The sequence below is a fragment of the Vidua macroura genome, chromosome 3 (genome assembly GCF_024509145.1).
Source record: "Vidua macroura isolate BioBank_ID:100142 chromosome 3, ASM2450914v1, whole genome shotgun sequence".
NCBI lineage: Eukaryota > Metazoa > Chordata > Aves > Passeriformes > Viduidae > Vidua > Vidua macroura.
In genome coordinates this window covers 22,660,720-22,683,502 of record NC_071573.1, presented here as the reverse complement: position 1 = coordinate 22,683,502, position 22,783 = coordinate 22,660,720, and the positions used below count along the sequence as shown (strand labels likewise).

Sequence of the window (22,783 nt, the reverse complement as noted above, 5' to 3'; positions counted from 1 at the left end):
AAATAATGATGTTTGCTTCATTTGGAAAGAATAGTAAAATACAGTGTGGAGATGGAGAAGGTAGAGAAGCATTTCTTCCTTCCAGTGTGATGGGTTTTTGTGTCTGCTGTAAGATATCCCCTTCCCAGCCTAGCAGAACTGTATCTAGCCTCTGTGCAGAAGTCCCCAGAGGTGGTAGGGAATGGTGATGAGGGGAAGAGCTCCTCCAGAAAACTGGACCAGTGCTATGGCCCAGGGTTGAAGCACTGCTGTCCTGTTTCCCATAGGCCCCCACTCAGGCTGGGCGAGAGAAAAGGTCCAGCCTCCCTCCCTCCACCCATGCTTCCCTTCTTCCCTCCATCCCTGCTTCATCCCCAGGGCAGCCTCACATTTGGAGAGAGCTGAGATGGCTTCAGGCCACCTCCACCCCCTTACCCAACCTCACCCTGTGGAACTCCTTGTTGTCAGCCTAAAAATAGCCCTCCCCAAAACCAAATCACCACTCTGGACATTATTTCTCACGTCTTGAGAAAAAGCAGCAGTTCCTACATTTCCCTTTAACACTGAAGCCACAGCTGGTCTCACAGTGTGCCTGGTACATTAGAACTGGGTGAAACCACCACACAAGTCATTAGCTCTGGTGCCTCGCCTCTTTCCCCAGGGCTCTGGCTCTGGTATTTGCTCTGTAGGGACTGCATGTGCCCAGGGTGAATGCCAACCCCTGTGTTTGTGCGGGCACACAGTGGTTCCCAAACCTCAGCATCACCTTGCTTTGACACTGAGGAATTTACTCTCCTTCCCTGCCTTAAACACTGCAGCTTCCTTCTAGCTCCTAATGAAAGGAAAGTATAGCCTTGAAATGTTGGACAAAATTCTCACCTCTGGTTAAGCAGGTATAGTTTCTTTTAATTTTTACAAAATCTCAAGAAGCCATTTACTCTGTGTTATTTTTAGAGCATGAGAGGGGAGGTCTGTGTTTTCATAAAACCCCCAGATATGCGCTGGGGCAGTGGGATTTTGTGCGGGACATGACACAGTTAACTTGGCTCTGTATTGTGGCCGATGGCATCCAGGAGTGACCCCGCTCCCCCTCGCTCGCCCCACAGGTCACCCCCTGCTCAGGGTCTGCCAAAATTGTGTCATTTTCTTGTTCTCCTTCCTCCTAACAACAATAAAACTGATGAAACGTATGGAAATTGCTAGTAATGAAAGCAAATTGCACCAGAAGTAATACAACACCATGTTGCCCTCAGCCTCAGCTTTCACACCTGGTTAGTCCCCAGAGCTCCCAGAAACCAGTGCCTTTCTCCATGTGAAAGTCCCAGTTCCTCCTCCACACCCAGCCCTGCTTCCTGCAGCCCAGCCCTCAGCTCAGCCCCTTCCCTGCATCAGCCGACCCCTTTTCACCTTCCCTTTGGTCTCTGGTCCTTTAAAATCAGCTAGGACACCTCTTACATGTCTCAAAACACCCAAGATGGGAGACAGATTCCTCACTAGGAATATTTCTCTATTTCCAGAGTTTGGTGGGTAGCAGTATCCCACAGAAATGAAAGCAGCTTGGCACGATAGCCATCCTTGCCTCCTGGCTGCAGGCAATGCTGCCACGTGGGTATGCCAGAGCCCTGGAGAACGTTCAACATCCAAAGGGTGCCCAAAGCATCCTTGGGGTCCTAGGGAGGAAATCTGAGGAAGTTTCAGAGAGAAGAGTAAAGCCTTGTGGCTGAGCTCACTCCCAGCAGTTCCAGCGGCCATTTACCCAGACAGAATGTGACCCAGGATGGTTGTTGTGATTAGGAATTTTATTGTCAGCTTGCACTAGAGGGTGCTGCTTCGTTAGGCTTTGGGAAAGATTGCAGTAATGGGACCGCCTCCTATGTCTTTATTCCTTGCAAAGTTAGGCTGAGACCTGATACGTGTTGGGATTCATATTACCATTCAGCGTGGCCCCAGAATGAAATGGATTGCCTAGCTGGGAAAATTAGAATGTCTTGGCTTGGAAAGGAGTTTATACATCTGGGGGGCAAGAGTAAACATTTGTGTTAGACACTGTGACAAATGAAAGGAAAAACTGGTCAGCCTTGCCTTTTCTCTCTCCATTTCACAATTCTGAGATGAATGGATGCCTCAAGGAAGTGAGAAACTAGGAAAAAAAATTAAGGACAGGACAGTGAAGGCAGACATGGGAGATAATGAGACTTTGGAATTCACTGCTACAGGACAGATAATCAAAATCTCATTATAAAATTTTTTAGAAGAAATAAAAGCAAAATACCTTTTATGACTGCTACAGTAATTTGGCTAAGATAAAGGTAACCAGATCCCAGGCACTGAGATACAAAATGATGTGTTAGAGGTATCAGTAGGAAATTACTTCCCCTGTGTGCTGCATTGCTGTGTTGACTGCGCCTCCTCTGTTTTTGTTTCCATTTGCTGAAGGCGTGGAGGAGCAGCTATTGCTGTAGGCAGCATCCCAGACCCACAGCTGGGACGGAGATACCTTACACCACCCTGCTCAGCTCCCAGAGGATCTGCCTACCCTCCTGGGTGTCTCACAGGGAGGTGACCTGGATCTTCCAAGACCTGGTGGAGCCTGGTATAGGGAATCTGTGAGCTGTCCAAGTGATGGCTGGACTTTACTTAGAGCAGATTCAGTTCCAGTAAGGGAAGCAGCTCTGGAGGGTGCTATATACACGCTGTATAGTCTGGCACGCTTGTTTATGGGCTCATAAAACTCCTCTGGCTGGCACTCTCATTTGGCATCCACCAGGAAGCATCTCCCTTGGGCTAGAAAAGGTTAAAATGGGACTTTTTGTAAGGGCCTTGATGACATTATTTTCCAGGTGTTTTATATATGCTAATAGCAAGGAAGGAGCTGGTTTTAAAGTTGGGCTGATATGTATTTACTGCATTTAAATCCACTTTGAACATGAAAGGAGGGGTAGAAGAAAAACAAGAACTATTCTCAAATCCAGATGAGTTTTACAGAGTAATTTTCTTCTAGAAACTTGACTTCCTTATGGGGTTGATTTTGCCTTTTATGCGTCTGCATTCTGATATCTTTATTTCCAGCTTCCCCACATTTTTGACCGCTGTTGGCAAGAAGTAGGAAACTGTTTCTTACTAAGACTTTTATTAGGCAGTTATTAGTATTTCCTTCTTAAATACTGAACGGCTTTTCTGTGCAGTAACTTTAATATACTGCTGCTGGAGAAGCAAAGGGCCAAAGGCATCAGCCAGGTTTTGTGGAAATAGACTGGGATTGTTCTGGTAAAATCATAGAGATGATGATCCACTATGGGAATTTAAGAAAAACCCATTTAGTTTTCATCTGTACTTGCATCTAAATATCCAGTTTGAGCTGAGGTGGCCTGAGCCTGTCCTCAACAGCAGTAGTTTGCCTCAGTTAAGGAGCTGCCCATTTGGGTCCCAGCTGAGAACAGGTGTAGTTACACTCTCCTGTCAGATTTAGGAAATACTTGTGGATGGTCTTTTCTCATTGAGAGTCAAATCACCTTCCTTTTACGCAGTGGTGCTTGTTTTCAGTTGCTGTGCACTGTGCCAACTCAATCCAGTGTGTGCAAGCAAATGCTTCCCTGCTGGGCGGTTGCCCATGAGAGCAGGGGGTCAGCTCTTCTGCACGTCCTGTCACCTTTAATCAGCCACCAGAGGGTTAACTGCACACCAGCTCTCTGCAAACCTCTCTGTTGGTGAGGCCAGCCCATGGTAAGTCCTCCTGCAAGCAGATTATGGTCTGACTGCAGTGTGAAGGTGGAGTAAGCTATGAAATCAGGATGATTGGATGGTATGTATGATATGATGCTGATAGAAAGGAAAACAAACTCAGGGGCTCTCCATGTGTGAAGGACCCATTTTAGATTGCAGAAAGCAGTTACAAGAAGCAGCGCTTAAATTAATGGGTAACCTGATGAGAAGTTAGAGCAGACTAGAAGATGATCACAGCAGTCCTGCCAGCCTGTCCCCTGAGTGCATTTTTCCCTCAGCACCATCCCCCCCCCGGCTGGTTGTATGATAAAGAAGCTAGTTTGGGGTACTATGGCAGTGTAAAACTTTTCTTACTGAAAGAGTTAATTTAACATCCCCAGGGGTAGGAACAAGCAGGCTGGAATGCAGGGAGAATGTCAGACTGGCACTTGTAGCTTCAAGCAGCTTAAACCATCACAGCATTGCAGGATCATAGTGCCCATCTCCCAGCACAGCATCAGGTGCCTAAAAATGGGATTCACAAAAGTCAGCACAGTGAGCAGAACCTGCCTGCTCCAACCCATAGGAAACCCCGGGGAAGGGACGTTCTGATCCTGCTCGTCCTCAGAATGCTGCCTTGTTTCCTCGGGGCTGTGAAGAGGCACTTCTCTCCAGATTATATTTCTTACTTCTTACCCTGACCCTTCTGTAAGATTTATGAATCTGCAGCTTTTCACACACACACACACACACACACACAAAAAAAAAAAAAAAAAAAAAAAAAAAAAAAAAAAAGGTCATTCCTTTCTTTTGTATGCATGGCTGCAGAAAGATACAGTGCCCTCCCACATCCCAGATCTCTGAGCCAGGCACTCAAGAGTATAGATAAATCTGTGTTTCTAGGTCCCCTCTCTCTCTGAAGGGACTTGAGGGATTATACAGCCTTTGGGGTACTATGTGAAACCCCTCAGCTTCCCATGCTCTAATGTGTTTCCTCAGAAAACAGCAGCTTCAGCAGCTGAAAGCCACAGCATGCAAACGTGCAAGTGTGAGAACAAGTCTCCAGCTCAGTGGCTGGTGTGTTGTCCCTGGAGCTCGGACCTTTAGGCTTTGATCCTCTCTCACATATGGACCCGTTCAATGGGACCTACTCTGCTGGAACATATGGACAGTTCTCGGGACTGTTCACATGCAGAAAACCCCGCGGAGTTTTCAGACAACTATAATGTAGACATTTCAGAGGAATCTTGTTTCAGAGCAATTTTAGCATGACCTGTGGATGCAATTCCCATCTAGGATTCCTGGGTGTGCACCACAACACCCCTCCTTGTTACAAAGCTGCAGGTGAGGAGGATCAGGCGCTACCGTCCAAAAAGTACACTCTGATTCGAATTCAAACAGCAGTTAAAATACACCCGCAGGCAGCTTGAAATCCTGCCCTACTGCACGGAAACCCAGATCCCGCCTGCTTTCCGACGCCTTCCACGGCTGCTCAGCAGATGACATAACATTAGTCGTGACTTACTGACACAGGTATTCAACTAAATAACGCGTGAAACAATGGAAAGGAAACGCCAAAAGTTTGACCAGCTCAGTCTCTGGGTTCGCTTGCGGTTCTGGGCAGTTCCTGCCTGCGCTGCTGTTGAGCCTTTCAGATAACGAGCTGTGCTCAGCTGGGAGAAGCCCCTCCAGCCCCGCGGCAGCGGCCGCGGCCGCTTCCAGCGGCGGATCCCGGCCGGGGGTCTCGGCCCGGCCCGCGGTCAGGGGGGCGTCCCCGCTGCAGCACTCCCCGCATCCCGCGGCGGTGCCGGAGAAGAACGGGCGGCAGCCGCCGGGAGCCCCCCGGCTCCCGCATTGCGCCCCTGCCCACCCTGCAGCCCCAGCCCCGGGCGGCTGCGGCGGGAGGGGATCTCCAAACATGGTCGCCCGCTGCTCGCGCGGCCCCTGGAGTGGGTTTTTTGGAAATGGGAGATTTTGGGAGGGTGGGTAAGCCCCGTCCCAGGGACTCGGCAGGTGGCGACAGAGAACGGGCTTTACGGGGTGCCCGGCGCTGCGGAGCGCGGGCGGGGCGGGGGGGGGGCGGCTCCGCGGGACGCCCGGGGCAGGGGTGCAGAGGTCCCGCTAACGCCACCCGAGCGAACCTTCTTCCTGGAGAGCTTCCCGTGAGGATTAAATATTTATTTTTACAAGTATTCTTTCAGAGAGATATAACGGTATCTTAGCTTTATAATTTTGTGTATCTCGCACATATACCTTTATATATACAAACATAGGAATAATCAGAGCACATACAGAAGCCTAAAATCCAACAGGCAAGGGGTAGGCCGCGGGCGACGGAGAAGGAGGCCGCTCCGCCAACATCCTGGGCCGACTCGGAGGGGCAAACCTGGTTCCGCATCCCCCACGGCTGGGCCGCCGAGTGCTGCCTGCGATGACGGGGGGCCCCGAGCCCCCAGTGGGGTGAACAGGCTGCGTCGGGCTCGGGCACCGTTCGGGGCTCGGGAGAGGCGGCCGGGGGCTCGGGCTGCCAGCATCACGGCGGGATCCGTGGGGCCGACCTGCCCGCAGCTCGCCGGGGAACTGGACGGGGCAACCATTTGGCCGAAAGGGCTGTCCGCCCTTCCCCTCGGGGCGCTGGCAGGCAGCGCCCGGCCCTTTCAGGGATGCTCCCGGTCCCGTGCCCTCGAGTAGGGACGGGGGAGCTGCAGAGCCTCGGGCTCAATCCTTCTATTTTCCCCTATTAAGAACTCGAATAATTTTTTTCCAACTCCTTTGTCGGCCTCGAGGAAGAAGAAAAAAAAAATCCTTCGAGACTCCACTCGAAAAAAAAAAAGCAGCAGCATCGCTTCTGCCGCGCAGTTCATTCGCCTCCTTCTCGAGTCCCTCGGAAAGCAAGATTAAAGGGGAAAGTCGCAGCTGTATATTTATGTTTTCATTGCTAGAAGGGAATTGATTTCCTTGCATTTATTTTTGTAGTTGCAATACACAAGAGCGGATTTGCGTCACCAAAGCAACTTGCTGGTCGAGATAAAGTTGCACAAATATTGAAAAGGGAAGTGCTCGCGCTCATTATGAAGTTTTTCTCCGGAAGAAATAAGGATTTCTGCTGTATCCTAAAATACTAAAGCCGCTTCTATTTTGGGACAAATCTCGCAGGCACATCCGCTCATTTAGTCCGAGTTGGAACCTCTCAAAAAACAGGAGATGACCTGGACTGCAGCAAGCCCCAGGTTTCCTGCAGCCTTCTCCCTTCTTGCGCTGGGAGGAGGGGCCGCTGCCTCCCCCGGCAGTGCGGCCGCGCAGCCCTTCGCGTCCCCGGGCAGGCAGGGAGGCCTGCGGAGGCCTTTGGGGAGAAAGGACACCCTTGTCCCCAGGAAGAGGGAGAGGCCGGGGGGTGAGGCAAGTGCTCCTGGTTTCGACCGCGAAGGATGCGCGAGTGCGCAGCGCAGCCGAGCCCCGGGAAAGCACCTGCCCCCGCGGCCCGGACTCCCTGGTTCCCTCGCCCTCCCGAGGCCCAGTCCGAGGGTGAAGGGCTTTAGTGTGAGGCGTTCAGCGTTTCCTTTTGAGTTATTTTAGTCCCCGCGGGATGACAGCGGGGTCCCGGCCACCAGCGGCACCGAGGCACCGGCGGCACCGAGGCAGCGGAGCCGCGGCCGTGCCCGGGTCGGGTCTGCCCGGCGTGCCCGCAAACGGTCCTGTCCCTCCCGTGCTGCACGGAAGCGAGGCGAGATAATTTTTGAAATCAGCTCCTAAAAGAAAGAAAAAAAAAAAAAAAAAAAAGAAAAAAAAAGAAAAAAAAAGGAAAAAAAAACCACACACACACAAAAAGAAAAAAAACCAACCGAGTTTGGTTTGGTGTTTTTTGTTTGTTTTTTTTTTTTTTTTTTTGTCTTGACTGCCTGGTGAGCAGCCACGGGCTGGTCCAAGGCTCCGGGGTAGCAGTGTAATTGCAGCAATAATTTAACGAGGCGGTTTGCCGCCGGGATGCAGCACCCAAGGCACACTTCGTTACCCGTCCCTCGGGCGGGCTGCCGGGTGGCTCTGCCCGGCGGTGGGAACACGAGTGGAACCGGAGTCGTTCGATTCGGTTTGAGAGCAAGAGGATGGCGGTGGGGTCAGCTGCCGTGAGGGAGAATTGGGGAGAGATGCAAGAAAAAGGGGCTTTCCGATGTCGAGGCAGGAAAAGTTGAGAGATAATCAACCTTTTCTTTCGCCGCCTTCGGGTTTCCGACATATCTTGGCAAGCCAACCCGTCTTCATTTTTCGGTTTTGCCTCATTAATAAGAACCAAACCAAACCAAAGAGGTGCCTGGCTTTTCCCGGGGAGCCAGCCACACCTTCACCCTTTATAGCACACGGTTATGGCTAAGGAACATGTTCACTCTTGCTCGCAGGTGGTTTCAATATTCCCACAGAAGCTACATCTTCATACCAGGCGAAAGAAAAATAGTTCGCCTTTCTCGCGGTTCCCCCAAAACCGTCAGAATTTGGGAAACGCTTTGGAAAAAATAATATTATATTTCTGTAACAAAATCAAAGCAAACTTGCAATCGTCCGACCCGGCAGGCTGCTCAAAACGACAGTGCCTGCTTTACTTGTCCGAAAACTAAAAATAAATAAATATTTGATTTTCAGAGTCAGATCAGGACAAATGTGATGTTAGAGCAGAGGAAAAAAATGCGCCAAAGATGCTTTCATAAATTTGTCCCTAAATCATTGCAGTGAATATAGCATATGATTCTGGTGTACTGGAAAAAAATGGGGATAGTTCTGTCGTCAAAGGTTTTGGAAATTATAAAGTAGTTTTAAAGGTGTAATTAGTGTGCAAGCAGCCACCGGGATGGAGAACCTGACAAAAATCTACCGCAAAATTACACTGTCGTCAAAATAATACCAGGTAATTAATCGCTGCTAATGCAGGATGCAACGTTTCCTGGGCCCAGAATATCTGGGAGCTCTCATAAATACATATATTGCGTGCATCAGCATGGACTCCTTCTCTTCCAGACTATCCCAGGCTCATTTATCCGGGAAGGAAACACATTTCCTTGAGAATCGTTTCCAAGAGGACAGATCTGCTTCCAATAGCCAAAAATTTTGCCGCGCGTTTCTTTCGAACGTTTGGAAATCGCGGCGGCAGCAAGCGCGGCGATCTTGCGCTGTATTTTTTTTTTTTTTTTTTTTTTTTTTTTTTTTTTTTTTTTTGAGTGGGGGGGTAGGGAAAAAGTGGTTGTTCAAAGTCAAGGGCGCAATTTAAGGGGGTATAGGTGTGTGTTGGGGTGTCCTTTTTGAGGCAAACCGCTCCTAATCGTGGGTCCGGGGCCACGCAGCTGGCGCTGTGGGCGCGGTGGCCGAACCCGGCCCCGGCCCTGCGTGGGCGTGTCGGCGGGCGGTGCTGCCCGGCCCCGCGGATCGGGGATTGGGCGTGGGGAGGGAGCGAGGGCTGCTCGCTGCCAGAGAAAGTTTTGGGGAGGGGTGGATGTTTTTTTCTTCCCCCAGTGCGAGGAAAGGGGGTTTGGTTTGGGTTTGTTTTGTTTGCGCCGCTCCGCTCCTCGCCCGCTCGCTTTCTTCGTCTGGCTGTGGGTTCTGGCGAGTTTTTAATTTTCGGGGTTAATTTTTTCTTTTTCTTTTCGTCATTTTTTGGTGGTTGGCTCTCCGTCCTTGCCCCTCCGGGAAGTGCTCCACCAACCGCCTCTCGCCCCGCCATCCCTCCCCATGTGCCCGGGGCCGCGGGCAGCTCCGCGGCGCGCACCCGGGAGCTGAGCTGCGGAGCGGCGCGTCCCCTCCTCGGTCAGGATGTACACGGCCGGGCTGGCTCCTTTCTACGCCTCCAACTTCAGCTTGTGGTCAGCGGCGTATTGCTCTGCTTCGGGGCCGGCGGCCGGCGGCTGCTTCCCGCTGGACGCCGCGGCGGCGAAGAAGCCGTCCTTCTGCATCGCCGACATCCTCCACGCCGGCGGCGAGGCGGCGGCAGGAGCTGCCGACAGCCTGCCCGGAGGGCCCGGCACCGGGATGCCGGCCGCGCTGGGAGCCGTGCACCACGGTGGTCCCTTCCACGCCACGGCCTCTCCGCTCCGGCCCACGCCCGTTGTGGCCCCCGACGCCCCCGCCGCCGCCGCCTTCCCGCCGCGCCTCTCGCCGCTCTCCGCCGCCTACCACTCCCACCACCACCGCCCTCCGCAGCACCGGTCCCCCGCGGCGGCGGCGGCGGGCGGCGGAGGCGCCCCGGCCCCCGCCCGGCTGCCCGGCGGCCACACGCACGGCTCGGCGCCGGCGCCCGCCAGCAAGGACCTGAAATTCGGCATCGACCGCATTTTATCGGCGGAGTTTGACCCCAAAGTCAAGGAAGGCAACACGCTGAGAGGTAGAGAAATTGGCTTGTCCGCTTTCCCTGCTAGCGCTCTCGGTGCTCTGTTACTTGTACTGTGATTAGCGACTACACCCGCGATTTGAAAACTTTTCGATCTAGGCGAGAAAATAATTATTTGGAAAAAAAAAAAAAAAAAGAGTTATAAATCAGAGTTTCTAACAGCTCTCACTGAGCCTCCCCCCAACCCCCCCCTCCCCGCCCCGGCCTCCGCACGGCAGAGCCGGGGGGCGCAGGGCTTGCGCCCCTGGGAAAATATCAATAGCGTGTAAATAGCGAGCGAAGCTCTCCGCACTTCCCGGAGCGGCCGGGGATTTCTGCCTCCCAGGGCACTGCCCGTGTTAAAGGCTTTCGCGGCAGTCCATCTCCCCTCGCAGCCTGTAAACATCCTGACCAAGGGACTAAATATGTCGGAGGACGTCTCACTGCCGGGGCATGGCTGCCTCTCCCGAGGAGAGCCCCTGGGGGCGGGAGACGGCTGCTTAGTGGCCCCCCGAGCCCCTCCGACCGGGCACCCGCTCCGAATCATGCCGGATTGTCGGTCTCGACCGCGGTATAACAGAGCTCTCCTTGTTCCTGTGCTCGCAGATCTGACCTCCTTATTAACTACGAGCCGCCAAACTGGGGTTCATCTCCCCACCTTGCAGCCTTCCGCCGGCCAGTTCTTCGCGTCTCTAGACCCCATTAACGAGGCCTCTGCTATCCTGGGTCCCTTAAACACAAACCCAAGGAGCTCAGTGCAGCACCAGTTTCAAGACACTTTTCCAGGTACATCTCGTCCCTCCTCGACCCTCCCGTGGCGCAGGGCCCTCCATCCTGGAGCAGCCCCCTTCCTCCCGGAGGGACTCGCCAGGCAATTTTGCAAGGCCGGGGTGTACATAGCGAGGTTCAGATTTTGGGCAAAAGCCGGGCTGCGTGGGTGGGGAGGAAGAGCAGCCTAGGGCCTGATCTAGAGGACCATCCCATTGAGTACAGGAGTAATAACCTGGGCTGAGAGAGAAGAAGCGGGGAGGTGGGAGAGGAAGAAATTCGGGTTCCACACAGCTCCACCCGCACCCGAAGCAGCACAAGCTGACAGGACACATACCCATCGGGCAGGCAGGGCCACGCTGGCTCTGGCCCTCCCTGCACATCGTACTCTGACTCTTACTCAGATCGATTTAAGGCTCCCTTTCAGCCTGTGATATTAATAACGCCATCTCCCCCTCTCTTCCCCTGCTTTTCTCTTCCCGTCCCCAGGTCCGTATGCAGTTCTAACCAAGGACACGCTGCCCCAGACGTACAAGAGGAAACGCTCCTGGTCCAGGGCTGTTTTTTCTAACCTGCAGAGGAAAGGTTTAGAAAAACGGTTCGAAATCCAGAAGTATGTCACCAAACCGGACAGGAAGCAGCTGGCGGCGATGCTGGGGCTGACAGATGCTCAAGTAAGAATGGCTTCGGTTTTATTTCAAACCTTACTTCCAGTTTAGATGAATACCAGAGGGCAGTGAGGCTTCAAAGTGATTTCCTTTCCTTTATGAGTGGGGCTGTCTGAGGAGCTGCACCTCACCCCGAGCATCCCTTGCGCCCAGGTTCCGCGGCGTACCGCGGCCCAGCGCGGAGTTTTCGCCTTTGTTTTGGCCACCGAGAAGCAGGCCGGGCGGAGAGATGAGCGGGGCCGGGGCAGGCCATCAGTGTGCGCTTTACTGGAGTGCAATTTGCTGTAGGAGACAGTTTAGGGCAAAGGAAGTAGAAGCGAAAACACTGTTCTTAATATACCTTTTTTTTCTTTTTGTTTTAAATTTTTTTTTGTTCTAAATCTTTCCTTGCGTTGTGAAATCCTTCGTTCTGAGGAAGTGAAAAAACTTCTTCAAACGGAAGCATTAAACGCCACTCTATAATGATTCCACTATTGAGGGCCCACAGCGCACAGAATTGTATAACGCTGTGGTTTCTTGAGCAAGATTTGGTTTCCTGGAAGAAGAAGTAGAAGGAGAGAGGAAAAAAACCCATCCAAACAAACAAACAAACACGGGGTGGGGTATGTGCGGTATTTAAATACACAAACTAGAAGGAGGAAAAAAAAAAAACAACCCTTCAGTCGAGTAAGGATGTGGGCAGCGGGAGGGGAGGACGGCGCCTCCTCATCTCCCCGCGTTGCCGGCGCTGGCGGAAGGGGTCGGGGCCGGGCGCGGTGCGGGGCGCGGTGGGGCCGTGCCGCCCGTCTAAGGGCGGTGCGGCCGCAGGTGAAGGTGTGGTTCCAGAACCGGCGGATGAAGTGGCGGCACTCCAAGGAAGCGCAGGCCCAGAAGGACAAAGAGCCGCCGCCGGAGCCGGAGCCGGCGGCCCAGCGAGCCGGCGCACCGCCCGCCGACCCCGGGGAGCCCGAGCGCAGCCCCAGCCGCTCCGAAGGCGACAGCGACAGCAGCGACGCTGAGTCCCTCGACATGGCCCCCAGCGACACGGAACGGACTGAGGGCGCCGAGCGGAGCCTGCCCGCCGCCGGGCTGGGCAAGTCCTCCGGCAGCACCGGCCTGCCATCCCCGCCGCCCGCCGCCGCCAGCCCCGAGCCGCGGAGCGGTCTATAGTCGGGGCGGCCCGGGACCTGTGCGCTAATTTATCTCCCTTCCCCCGCCCCGGGAGCGCGGCAAGGCCGGCCCAGCACCGGCCCCGGCCCCGGCCCGCTCCCGCCTGTGGCCAGCGCCCGGCCCGGCCCGGGGCGAGGGGCCGAGGACGCAGGAGGAGCGGGGAGCCCCAGCCCCGGGGCGGCAGAGCCTTTCCCTCAGAGCTGCTCGCAGGAGACCGGGGGATTTTTCCTTTTTTTTTTTTTTTTTTTTTTTTTCCTTTTTTTTTTTTCCTTTTTTTTTTTTTTTAATTTTAATTCTCCGTTTCCCGCCCCTCGTTCTCTCCAGGAAAATCCGAGCGAGGGACTGCGAGAATGCTCTCTGAAATCCCCACCTTTCCCCGCCCCACCCCCCAAACAATTTACAATGTGAAGTATTTTGCCAACGTCCTCATTGGTTGCAACTCGTTGCTTCGAATAATCCGGCCAAGAAATACTGCACTGACAAAATATATAAATATATATATATATATAACTCCTGTAAATAAAATGTTTGCTATGGTTTGTAGCCACGTCAGTCTTTTGACCAGGGGCGAGGGCTGGCGTGGCTGCCCCAGTTTCCTTCACCCTGCTCGAAGGCAGCAGCTGCCTCTCCTCGCCTCGGAGCCTCCCCAGGCAGCCGTCTCTTTTTTTTTTTTTTTCTTATTTTTCTAAAGAGGCCAGTGACAAGGACTGGATTTGATGAAGCAAAGTCGTGCCCCCGATGAGAAAGTTACCAGTGGCACTCGTAGCCCCGCATGTGCCGGTGCCGTGTGAGGTGGATTTAGGGATGCCAGGCAGGGCTGGGCTGTCCAACCGCCCGCGGCTCCCGGCGCCGCTGCCAGGAGCCGGCGGGGCAGTTTTGGGGCGCAGGGGGGACACGACGTGTTTGATTTGCTTCACTTCGCTTCGCTTTGCTTTGCCGTGCTTTGCTGTCGCTCCCGTTCGCCGCGCGCTTCTCCGCAAGCCCCGGTGACGTCACAGCGCGGCTGTGCGGCTTCGGGGGGCGCGCTGTGACGTCATACAGGCGCTGTGCGCGGCGAAGAGGAGGATGGTGACATGGGGGGGGGACACACGGCGGATTCTCCCCCTATCCCGGTGGGTGCCGCTGGCGCTGGGTGCCCCCCTCGGTGCGTGCGGCCTGGCGGCTCCACCGGGACTCTCCGGGGATCCAGGCAGGGATCCGACGGCTCCGCTCGGATTCATCGTTAGTTTCGCCCTCGGAAAAATATAAAGCGCCGCGCTACTCCGTGCTCCGTTCCCCCTGGGCCACGAGGGAGGACGGGGGCCGCTTCTGAGACAGCCTGCTTCCCCCTCCTTCCTTGCCAAGCAGCACGGATTAGAGCGAAAGCCGCGGCGGTGAGCTGCCCCCGTGCTTCACTCTGGGAACAGTTTTTTGCCTCGCCACAGAAATCTGCGGGGGGCGGGATGCTGCTCGCGGAGGCAGGGGAAGGGCAGGAGAGGCCGAGCCGCCCTCCCTCTGTCCCACAAGCTCGGCCGATGGGCACTGAACTTGGGACATCACTAGAAAGAAAGGGGAGACAGAGGAATAAAGCCAAAGACCGGAGAAATGCCAGTGTCCTCCACCGATGTGGAGGCGGGTGCACGTCTGGCCTTCGTCCGCTGCTTCTCTGAAGGCTCAGGCGAGAAATCCTTCGAGGCCGGGGGGGGTTTTCCCGGGAGGACAATCTCCTCGGGGCCACCCTTGTTAGCGAGAGCAAAGCCCAGAGGAAAGGGAAAGAAACACCCACAGAACGCCCCACCAGAAGCCCTGGGAGAAGGAGCTGGGGCGTACAGCAGGCCAAGAGACGTCTTGCGGGACGAAGGGACGGGTGAATTGGTAAAAAACATGTAACCGGGAGGGCAGAGGCTCCGTCAGAGCCACCACAGGCAGGGTGATCTCCAAGGGGGGGCGCGCACAAAATTCTGATGCATTCCTGGGTGCCCGCGGCGCCCGCGCGGGGTAGCGCTCCCGGGGTGCCGTCCCTGATCGACCCCTCTTGGGACAGAAAGTGGGACGGGGGAAGAAATTACCTGGAAGGGCCTTGTAAATGAATGTTCTGCCTTTAAGACCTTGCCAGGGCGGCAACGAAGGGATGTCACGGCTTATCGGGGCACGGTGTGGGCCCCTCAGTTCGCTTTCAGCCCCAGAAAGCGGCTGCGCCCATCAGCGCGGGATTTGCCATGATGCTGGAACTCCCCTAAATGCGAGGGAAGATGCGGGACAGATGCCCAGTTGTTTCTCCTCCGATAAACAACCGTGGTGCGGCTCACAGAGCCGCAGGAATTTGTTTGCCTCTTGAGTTTGCTTCCTGAAGACTAGCCCATGCAGGAGAGAGGGTTTTCGAGTGGCTCTTGTCAGATGAGAAAGGAAAAGCGCGTCGGGAAAGAGTTTCTCTTCCCTTGGGTTAAAGGAATCTGCGTCTCCTCCAGCTCAGGGCTGGCTGCGCGGGGCCAGGCTCTCTCCACCTCGGCCTCCCCAAATAACGGGAGCAATGCCCGGCTGGACTTGGGGTCGGGGAGAGAGCGAGGCAATGTCTTTATGGCATCATTTTAAGATAACACGGGGAAAAAAAAAAAAAAAAAAAAAAGAAAAAGAAAAAAAAAAAAGAAAAAAAAAAAAGGGGGGGGGAATAATGCTGTTGGGACTCGAGATTTGGATAAAGATACTCAGGTCTGAATGGAAACTTCGTCCTGCGCCCGCTTTTTGTGCTGTTCGGGCCGAGGGGCCAAGTGGCGGAACGGGAGGATGGGTTTCTTCCTCTCCCCCGGTTACAGGGAAAATGAATTATATCTCTCTCCAGTTTGCTCCTGCTGTGCACGTGCAGGTACAGCAAAGCCACGAAAACGAGTTTGGGGAAAGATGTGCCCATGGAGGGATTTGTGTCCCTCTCTACAGAGAAGGGAATTTTCCCCGTCCCGCGAAGCTGCAGTTACTGCTCGATTTCTGCGGGATAAAATCGGGACAATGTCGTGACCGCAGGCAGCTCCCACGCCGTTGGCTGGCGAAGGCGACATGTCCGTAGTGCAATGCAACACCCCCGCTCCTAGAACAAGTCAAAGAAAGCTTGGGGGAACCTCTATTTTGTTTGCTTGTTATGGCCTGGTAACACGAAAGGCTTTTGATGCTGGTTGTCTCTGAACGAGAGACGCCCGAGCTCACTGTTTTACTGCCGACCCGAAAATCCCGACGGTGTTTCAATCGCGGGCAGCAGCTTTCCAGGCGGTCTCTTCACCTCCTCTAAATCCGCTGTGACTCTTTCCAGGTCTGTGCCGGGCACCGCAAGCCCCTCGGGCTGTCCCCGCCTGCCACAGCGCAGCCGGGTGACAGCGAGGTGTCGCGGCGGGGCCGGGGTCCCTGCGGAGGGGCCGGCAGGAGCTTCCCCGGCGCTGCCCTGGTCCCCGCGGTCCCGGCAAGGGCAGGCTCTCCGCACAAATTCTCTTCGTTGCTTCTCTTCCCCACCCGGATGCCCCACAGAGATTTTTCGCGCTGATTTTAAATGAAAAGTAGTACCAGAGACCAAGAAGCGGGAGCGATACACGCTGCCGCGCGGAGGCAGAGGTTTTCCTGCCTCCTCCTGCCTGGTATGTATGGGAAATCGGATTAATACAGAAGCGGGAGGCCTCGCCGTGCCGCTCCAATATCCCAGCCCTGTCTGGGGGCATCCACACTCGCAGAGATGCGCAGCCGGGCTGATCAGAGTCAGGTCCGGCCGGCCTTCTTCCCGGGGAGCAGCTTACCAATAACCCCACCTTTCCTGGGCACTGTGTTAGGAAGCCCAATGAGATACTTTTCTTTTCTCCCGATTTCTTACCAGAGACCTCCCATCTCCAGAGATCCGAGTCAGCCTCAGAAATAACAGCCACGTTAGAAGAAAAAAAACAAAACAACCCAAAACAATAATACAACAAAATAGAAGCAATAATTTAATTAAGAGATACACGGTGCAAAAGGGCCGGGTGAGGAACTGGCATCGGGGATCCGCCGCTGTCCTGCCCGGCGAGGATGGGGTGTCCGCCGCGGTCCCCCCGCCTCGGTGCTGCTCCCCCCAGAGTCCCGTGGGCACGGAGCCGGCGGCGGCGAAACCTGAGTTCGCCTCCCTCGTTAGCAGAGCGAGACCAGCCCCGCTCCTTAGGAAAATATTTTTATTTTATTTTAATGTCGGGCTTAAGCTGATGTCTTAAAAAATAATTGTTTTCAGACCCCAGTTCGCTCGGCATCGCCGTTTCACACTCGCAAGCACACACAGCTTTCCCTGCAGTTCATGCCTCGGGACTGACTGGCGTCGGCAAGACAAACTGCAATCTCCAAAATGTCAACTTTTGCCACAATCTCGACTAAAAAAACCACCCCCTTCTTATTACTGTTGAGCGCTCATCAGAAATAATGGCTGTTTACACAAAACCTTTATTCACTTTCTTAAATAAACACCAGTGAATTCAAATAAAGCAAAGCCTCAGCTATAATTCAAGCACAACGTTTGCTGTGTGTATTCTCGGCTGCGGACCTGGAGAGACTCCTCGGAGAGAAATATGAGGTCTCTTTTCATAGTCCACCTCCATTAGCTAAATATGCTAGCTCACCTCGGCTAGGTTTATACTACTTCGGTTTTCCTTTTCCCCCCCTCTTTTTAGGTTTTTCCCCAGATGAAGCAGAAATATTTCCTCCCTTTTCCCGGGTCCCTTTTTACAGAGGTGTGGTCCGGGCGCTTTTCTTTTTAAATCAATTTGCAGAAGCCCCTTCCCCTCCCCTTTCACAGCCCTGGCTCGGGTACGCGGTGCGGGAGCACCGCCGCCCTCCGCAGCCCGCCCGGCCGCGGCGGATGTCGTGGCTGGGCGGGCAGAGGTGGCTCTGATTATAAGGGGAGGTGTGTGGGTTGGCGAGCCCGGTGAGGCGATGCCAAGGTCTCGCTTATCTTGAAAAGAGCCGCCTATAAATGCGTTTCGTGCAGAGCCCCGAGCTCAGGACCCGCGGAGGGAGCGGCGGCCCCGCCGTCCATCGCCCCTCGAGGGAACCGGGTCCGTCCCGGCGCGGCGCGGGGAGCACTGCCCTCCTGCTCCCCTCATCTCCGCCGCTCCCAGGCCGGGACTCGCGGCCCCAGCCCTAATGAGATCCATTAAGTGTATTATTGATGTGGAGGTTTGCTGTGAGGTCCCGGCTGGAGGGAAGCGGGGCTCTGCTGCAGATACAGGCACTCTGATCTGCTGAAACCAGAGTGCCGCCACTTCATTAATGGGTTTAGCCTTTGCTAATTGGTGTCTTTAGGAGCCTTGCCAAATTCTGCTCCGCGATCTTTGGAGGCAGCTTTTGTTTTTCCTTCTGCCGGTGACATTCGTTGACGGCAATCAGAGCCGATCCCACTACAGCGCCGGCGGCCCGCCAGGCAGCCCGACAGCCTCCGACGGGCCGGGCCGGGCTGCGCGGCCGCTCCGGGCACCTCCTGCCCGCTGCTGCCTCCACCACCCACCATCGTCATCTTCAGCAAAAGTGGTAACGCCGCAGCTGAACACGGAGCGAGCAGAGCCAAACTCTCTCCTCTCGCCGCGATGACGGCTGCGGCAGGTGACAGGAGGGCAGGTGGGGCGAAAGGAGCCCTGTGACCCACACACCCCCTGCGGAAAGCAAGCACGGGGGCCAGGGCTGTCCCTGTCCGCCGGGGCAGTCCCTGTCGGCCACGGGGCCGATCGCGGAGAAAAGGGGAGCGGCAGGGTTAGTGGCCGGCCGTGCCAGCCCCGCTCCCGCAGCAGCCCGGAGCCGCCGTGGTTCTCCCCGGCCCAGAGAACCGGCGCCACGACCGAACCCCTTTCGCCACCCGCCCTCGGGGTCAGCTTCATTCCCGGCCCCGCGGTTCTAAGCAGCTTTTCCGAGACTCAAGCGGCCGTAGCTAATGAAATCCGTTCACCGCAAATCACAGAGCTCCGTCGTACGCTATAATCAAATTTCTGCTTGCCTTAAAAAACCCGGGCCACCCTCCTCCACCCCCGTTCTCCGGGCAAACCCCAAATCAAAGGTTTCTAGCCATCACACCCCTCCAGTTATTCCTGGTCCCAGGCCATCTCTCCCGGCCTTCGTGCCATCGCCTGTTCTTCCCGCCTCCTCGCGATGACCAGTTCCTTTCCTCGGCCACGAGAAGAGATGGCTGCTCGGGAGCAGCCCTGTCTGCTTGGTCTGTCACCTGCATGGCAGCATGGGGGTGATGAAAGGATGGGGATGGTGAAGAGAACAGAGAGGTTGGAGGGTTTCTTGCCCAGCAGTCTAAAAGAGGGGTCGGTGGGGAAGTGACACGCTCTCACAGACACACACACACAAATCACCCCAGCCTCATTTCCCGGGTAATGTGTCACCAGCCGTGTAAGTCAAGTATTCAGGGGTCAGACACGGCTGATAAATCACGTCGAGCGGGCATTTTATCCTCCTCACGGCACCGTTGTCACCGGGCTTTGCCGAACCACTCCACGGGCTGTGCCCTGGTGCCGGCCCCGAGGCGAAGGGTCAGAATCGATACGAAATGAAGATGCACTCCGGTCCTCCCCTCACCCCCTAACCCGGAGCCCGCCCGGCCTTGGCCCATTTAAGCCCGGCTACAAAGGGCTCTGACCCGTGCGGGACCGGGACAGACCCCAGCTCCACCTGACCCCCGAGATCGTGCCTGAACGTAGCCATGGAAAGCAAGAAGAAGCAGGATGGGACGCGGCATGGAGCCGGTCCGTCTCCTCGAAAACATCCCAGTACGATTCTAAAATGCATGAGCTCCCAAGCTGGCCCGCGTCGCTAGAGCGCTCCACGCTTCCATGGACGAGCCCAAGACCTGACCCTAAGCCTTGTCATTGTCTTTTGACACCACATAAACAAAACGTGTAGTTGCAGATGAAAAATAACTCGAGGGAATTACAACCTGTGTTTTACAAGCAATCCATTTGAGCTTTTCTATTATCATTATTATTTTAAGGACAGTAGAAGTACGTCGGGATTCTCTTTTTCAGCGCATTCATACAGAAATCCGTACGTATGTATTGGAGTATGGACATGTCCATCCATACACGCATATTTATATGTAAAAGCAGTTCACTGTAAATACCTGTCTGTGTAAATGACTAGACTGTGCGAGGGTATCAATGCCTTTAAAAGACCTTTTTGGCAAAAGTGCCTATATTACAGGCATGTTTAATTCCTGGCCATAACGATTCCTGTCTGGATCCTAACAGAGATGCCTAGGACAGTGACTGTAAGATGACTTGATGAAGCAGTGTGAGCTTAGTCTACAAAAATGGGCTGTTGATGAGGAGAAAAGGGGTTAGACTGCAGCTGATACAACATCCCCTTCTTATGGCTACAGCCTTTCAGCACAGCTCGGGACATGGTATTTTTACCAGTGGTGTAACAGGGATGATATGAAGCTTGGTTCTGCCTCGGGCTTGACTCTGTACGGCTTCCCTTTTTACTGTAGTTCTTCAGTTCTCTAGAACATAATACATCCAGTACCGTTCGCTTCACAGCATTGTATTTTCAAGGACAAATCTTAATGGGGATCGTCCGCCTCAAGTGGCCCCTTCCCCATCCCGGGAGAGTCCCCTCCCGCCCGCACCCACCACTGTCAGTGACTGCTGCCGGCGGGTGAGAAGTCCTCTACTTTATCCTCAAAGCTTTGGGAATGTTGTCTGGGATGGGGTGGAGGTGGGAAAGGTCCTGACGCCCTCTCCAGAGCTGTGGATTGCTCGGACCCCCGCCATCCCTCGCCCCCGCAACCCACCGGGGGCGGAGCGGGCTGGGGGGCGGCCCCGCGGCCCCGGCGGGATCGGGCTCCTCTCTCCGCTACAGTAGACCTGTTTATTTGTGCGCGCACCCCTCCCCATAAATCCCACCATCTATAATCATTATCTACATGGAAACTTTTGCCCCCTGCAGCCCCCAGGAATCTTCCCCCCCCCCCCCCCCCGCAGCCCTAGTTAGCGGTGATGATTTTAAAAGCATGCGATGATCTAAGCCCTAATACTAATATTATGCATCATTTGGACAGGATAACCATGCCACCTTGTCAAACGCTGCCTCTTTACACAACCCATTTGCTGCATCGCAGAGTCATAACGGAGGTGATGGATGGGCCGGGGACCCCCCCGGCGCCCCCCCGGCGCGGGCAGGAATGCGGGCGGGCGGAGCCCCCGCGCCCGCGGCCGGCCCGCACCCCGCCGGCGACAATTTATGGTCTGTGTATATTTGCTGGCTCCAGATATCGGCAACGTAATGGATGGTTATATTTTATGAATCCGAGGCTCGGATTTAGGGACTCGGGAGTCCCTTCCATGTATGGTGCACTCCTGTCTCGCCCTTAATCCGTCCGGCAGGCAATAAACTTCTCCGCTAAATGCGTCGGGAGATAACAGACAACTTTTATTGATTACAAGAAAATGCTCGAAACTAAATAAAGGGTTTTTATGAGGATCCCTGCGAAGACCCTTTCCCCCGCAACCATTAAGCGCAATATCGACGTTTTACTGTGTGTAAACTGTGAACTTGTTTAGCCGTAAAGGTTGGAGCGGGCGGGAGGCAGATTAAAAGCGCGATGCTCGCCGAGAGGAGCCGGGCTCGGAGGTGCCACCGGGCTGCCAACCCACAGGGTGCCCGCTGACCTTCAGGACTCCCCTTGGGTCCCTCTCTCTTCTCCCTTGTTGAAGGCGTCGGGAACCTCTCCCAAACCTGAAAACAGGGAGCGCTGGGCGCAGCACCGGAGATGTTGAGCCGGGAAAGATGGAAAGGCACCTCACAGCGGCGTTTGGAGTGGGACCCGTGAGAGTTCTCGCCCGGGCGTACTCCGAAGGGAGCATGCGGGCGAGTCCACTTGCATTTTAAAGTGGATGATCGTGGAAGGTTGCTCCACCTTCCCCCTCTTCCCACAGGCCCGGGTGGGGGAGGTGCGAGAAAAGAGGTGAATTTATGTATTTTATTGTATTCCGAGAGTCTTCTTTATAGCCTCAGAGGTGTAAGGGGCGTTGAAGTCTCCGCCTGGAAGAGGGATGATATTGGGGCGGGCGGGGAGGGGGAGGTCCGGCATCAGGCAGCCGGGCTCTGCCCAGGGACAAGGTAGAGATCTACCCGTGGTGGCTTCGCTCTCCCCCGGGCTCTGCACCTCTCTCCCCGCCCCCGCCGAGGGCACGGACTGCTTCGGAGAAAACAGTTTAATTGTTCCCTAACACACTGCAGTAGCGCACGGGACGGGCGGGGGCTGCCAAAGGCATCACGAAAACATAAGCCCCACCCACAGCCCTGACTTTGAAACAGCAATGATCCCATAATTTTAAAAAAAAAAAAATTTGGTGGCGGCGCTCAGTCTTTTGAGCCCAATCCTCTAATAAATTGCTTAAAATGTCCCGTGGCTTCATTACTGCTGGTATTTCTGTCCATAGGCGGTCGGCTCGAAAATCACAAACGTTATTTTTCCCTGCAACCTCATTGCCAGCCTTCAACAGCAAGAGGCAAACGGTGTTGAGTTTTTTTCCCCCTTCTTGTTGTTCTCTTTGCCGCACTTGGGAAGGTAACTGTGAAATCACTCAGTGTCTGTGAGTTGTATCGCATTTTACTGGAAAGCCATAAACCTGTCTCATTCCCTGATGTTTCACGATTTACTTACGAGCATAAAGGAAATGCTTGAGCAGTGTTCCCTCTGCAGTTTTCCTTCGGCGAGGGGAAGCGAAGGAAAGATGCTAATATTGCCATCTAATTTTACAATTTATCCCGTCTACCCAAACAGGGAATGTATACAAACCAAGGTGCCGTGGGGTTCAGTTTCTGAAACGCAGCCCGTAATCTCAGGGGTCACACTCGTCGGCCCAGTGAATTATTTAGCCTGCCCTTTATTGCTGTTAAAACGTCGGCTTTTGTTTAAACAAACAAAGCTATCCAGAGCCGTTTATCAGTTCCGCAGAAGTCCAGCGAGCAGGATGTCCCGGCAGCGATGCCGTGTGTGCTCGCGTCACCCAGCAGCTCCTCTGCACTGTCACTGCTCATGCCGAGCAGGATTGTCCCCTCACTAGCGACCTGTTCAGGGGCCCTTGCCTTCCCCGTGCAAACACCTTCCCTCCAGCCCACCACGTGCTTATGCTTCATCTCTAATACGGGTGCTTCTCTATGCACACACATGTAACATTATGCTGGCCCT

The 22,783-nt window shown here is 54.6% G+C and overlaps 1 protein-coding gene across 2 annotated transcripts; it reads left to right on the top strand.

The window, feature by feature from the left end:
- The first annotated feature begins 9,230 nt into the window (after nucleotides 1–9,230).
- Nucleotides 9,231–13,207, top strand: HLX (H2.0 like homeobox). 2 transcript variants are annotated; one of them, XM_053973518.1, is made up of 4 exons: nucleotides 9,231–10,045; nucleotides 10,637–10,816; nucleotides 11,288–11,472; nucleotides 12,274–13,207. In XM_053973518.1, the coding sequence occupies exons 1-4, from the start codon at nucleotides 9,478–9,480 to the stop codon at nucleotides 12,613–12,615; spliced, it is 1,275 nt and encodes a 424-aa protein (XP_053829493.1). In that variant the 5' UTR covers nucleotides 9,231–9,477; the 3' UTR covers nucleotides 12,616–13,207. The 2 variants fall into 2 exon arrangements, with proteins under 2 accessions (XP_053829493.1, XP_053829495.1); XM_053973520.1 differs by lacking the exon at nucleotides 10,637–10,816.
- The last annotated feature ends 9,576 nt before the right edge of the window (nucleotides 13,208–22,783 follow it).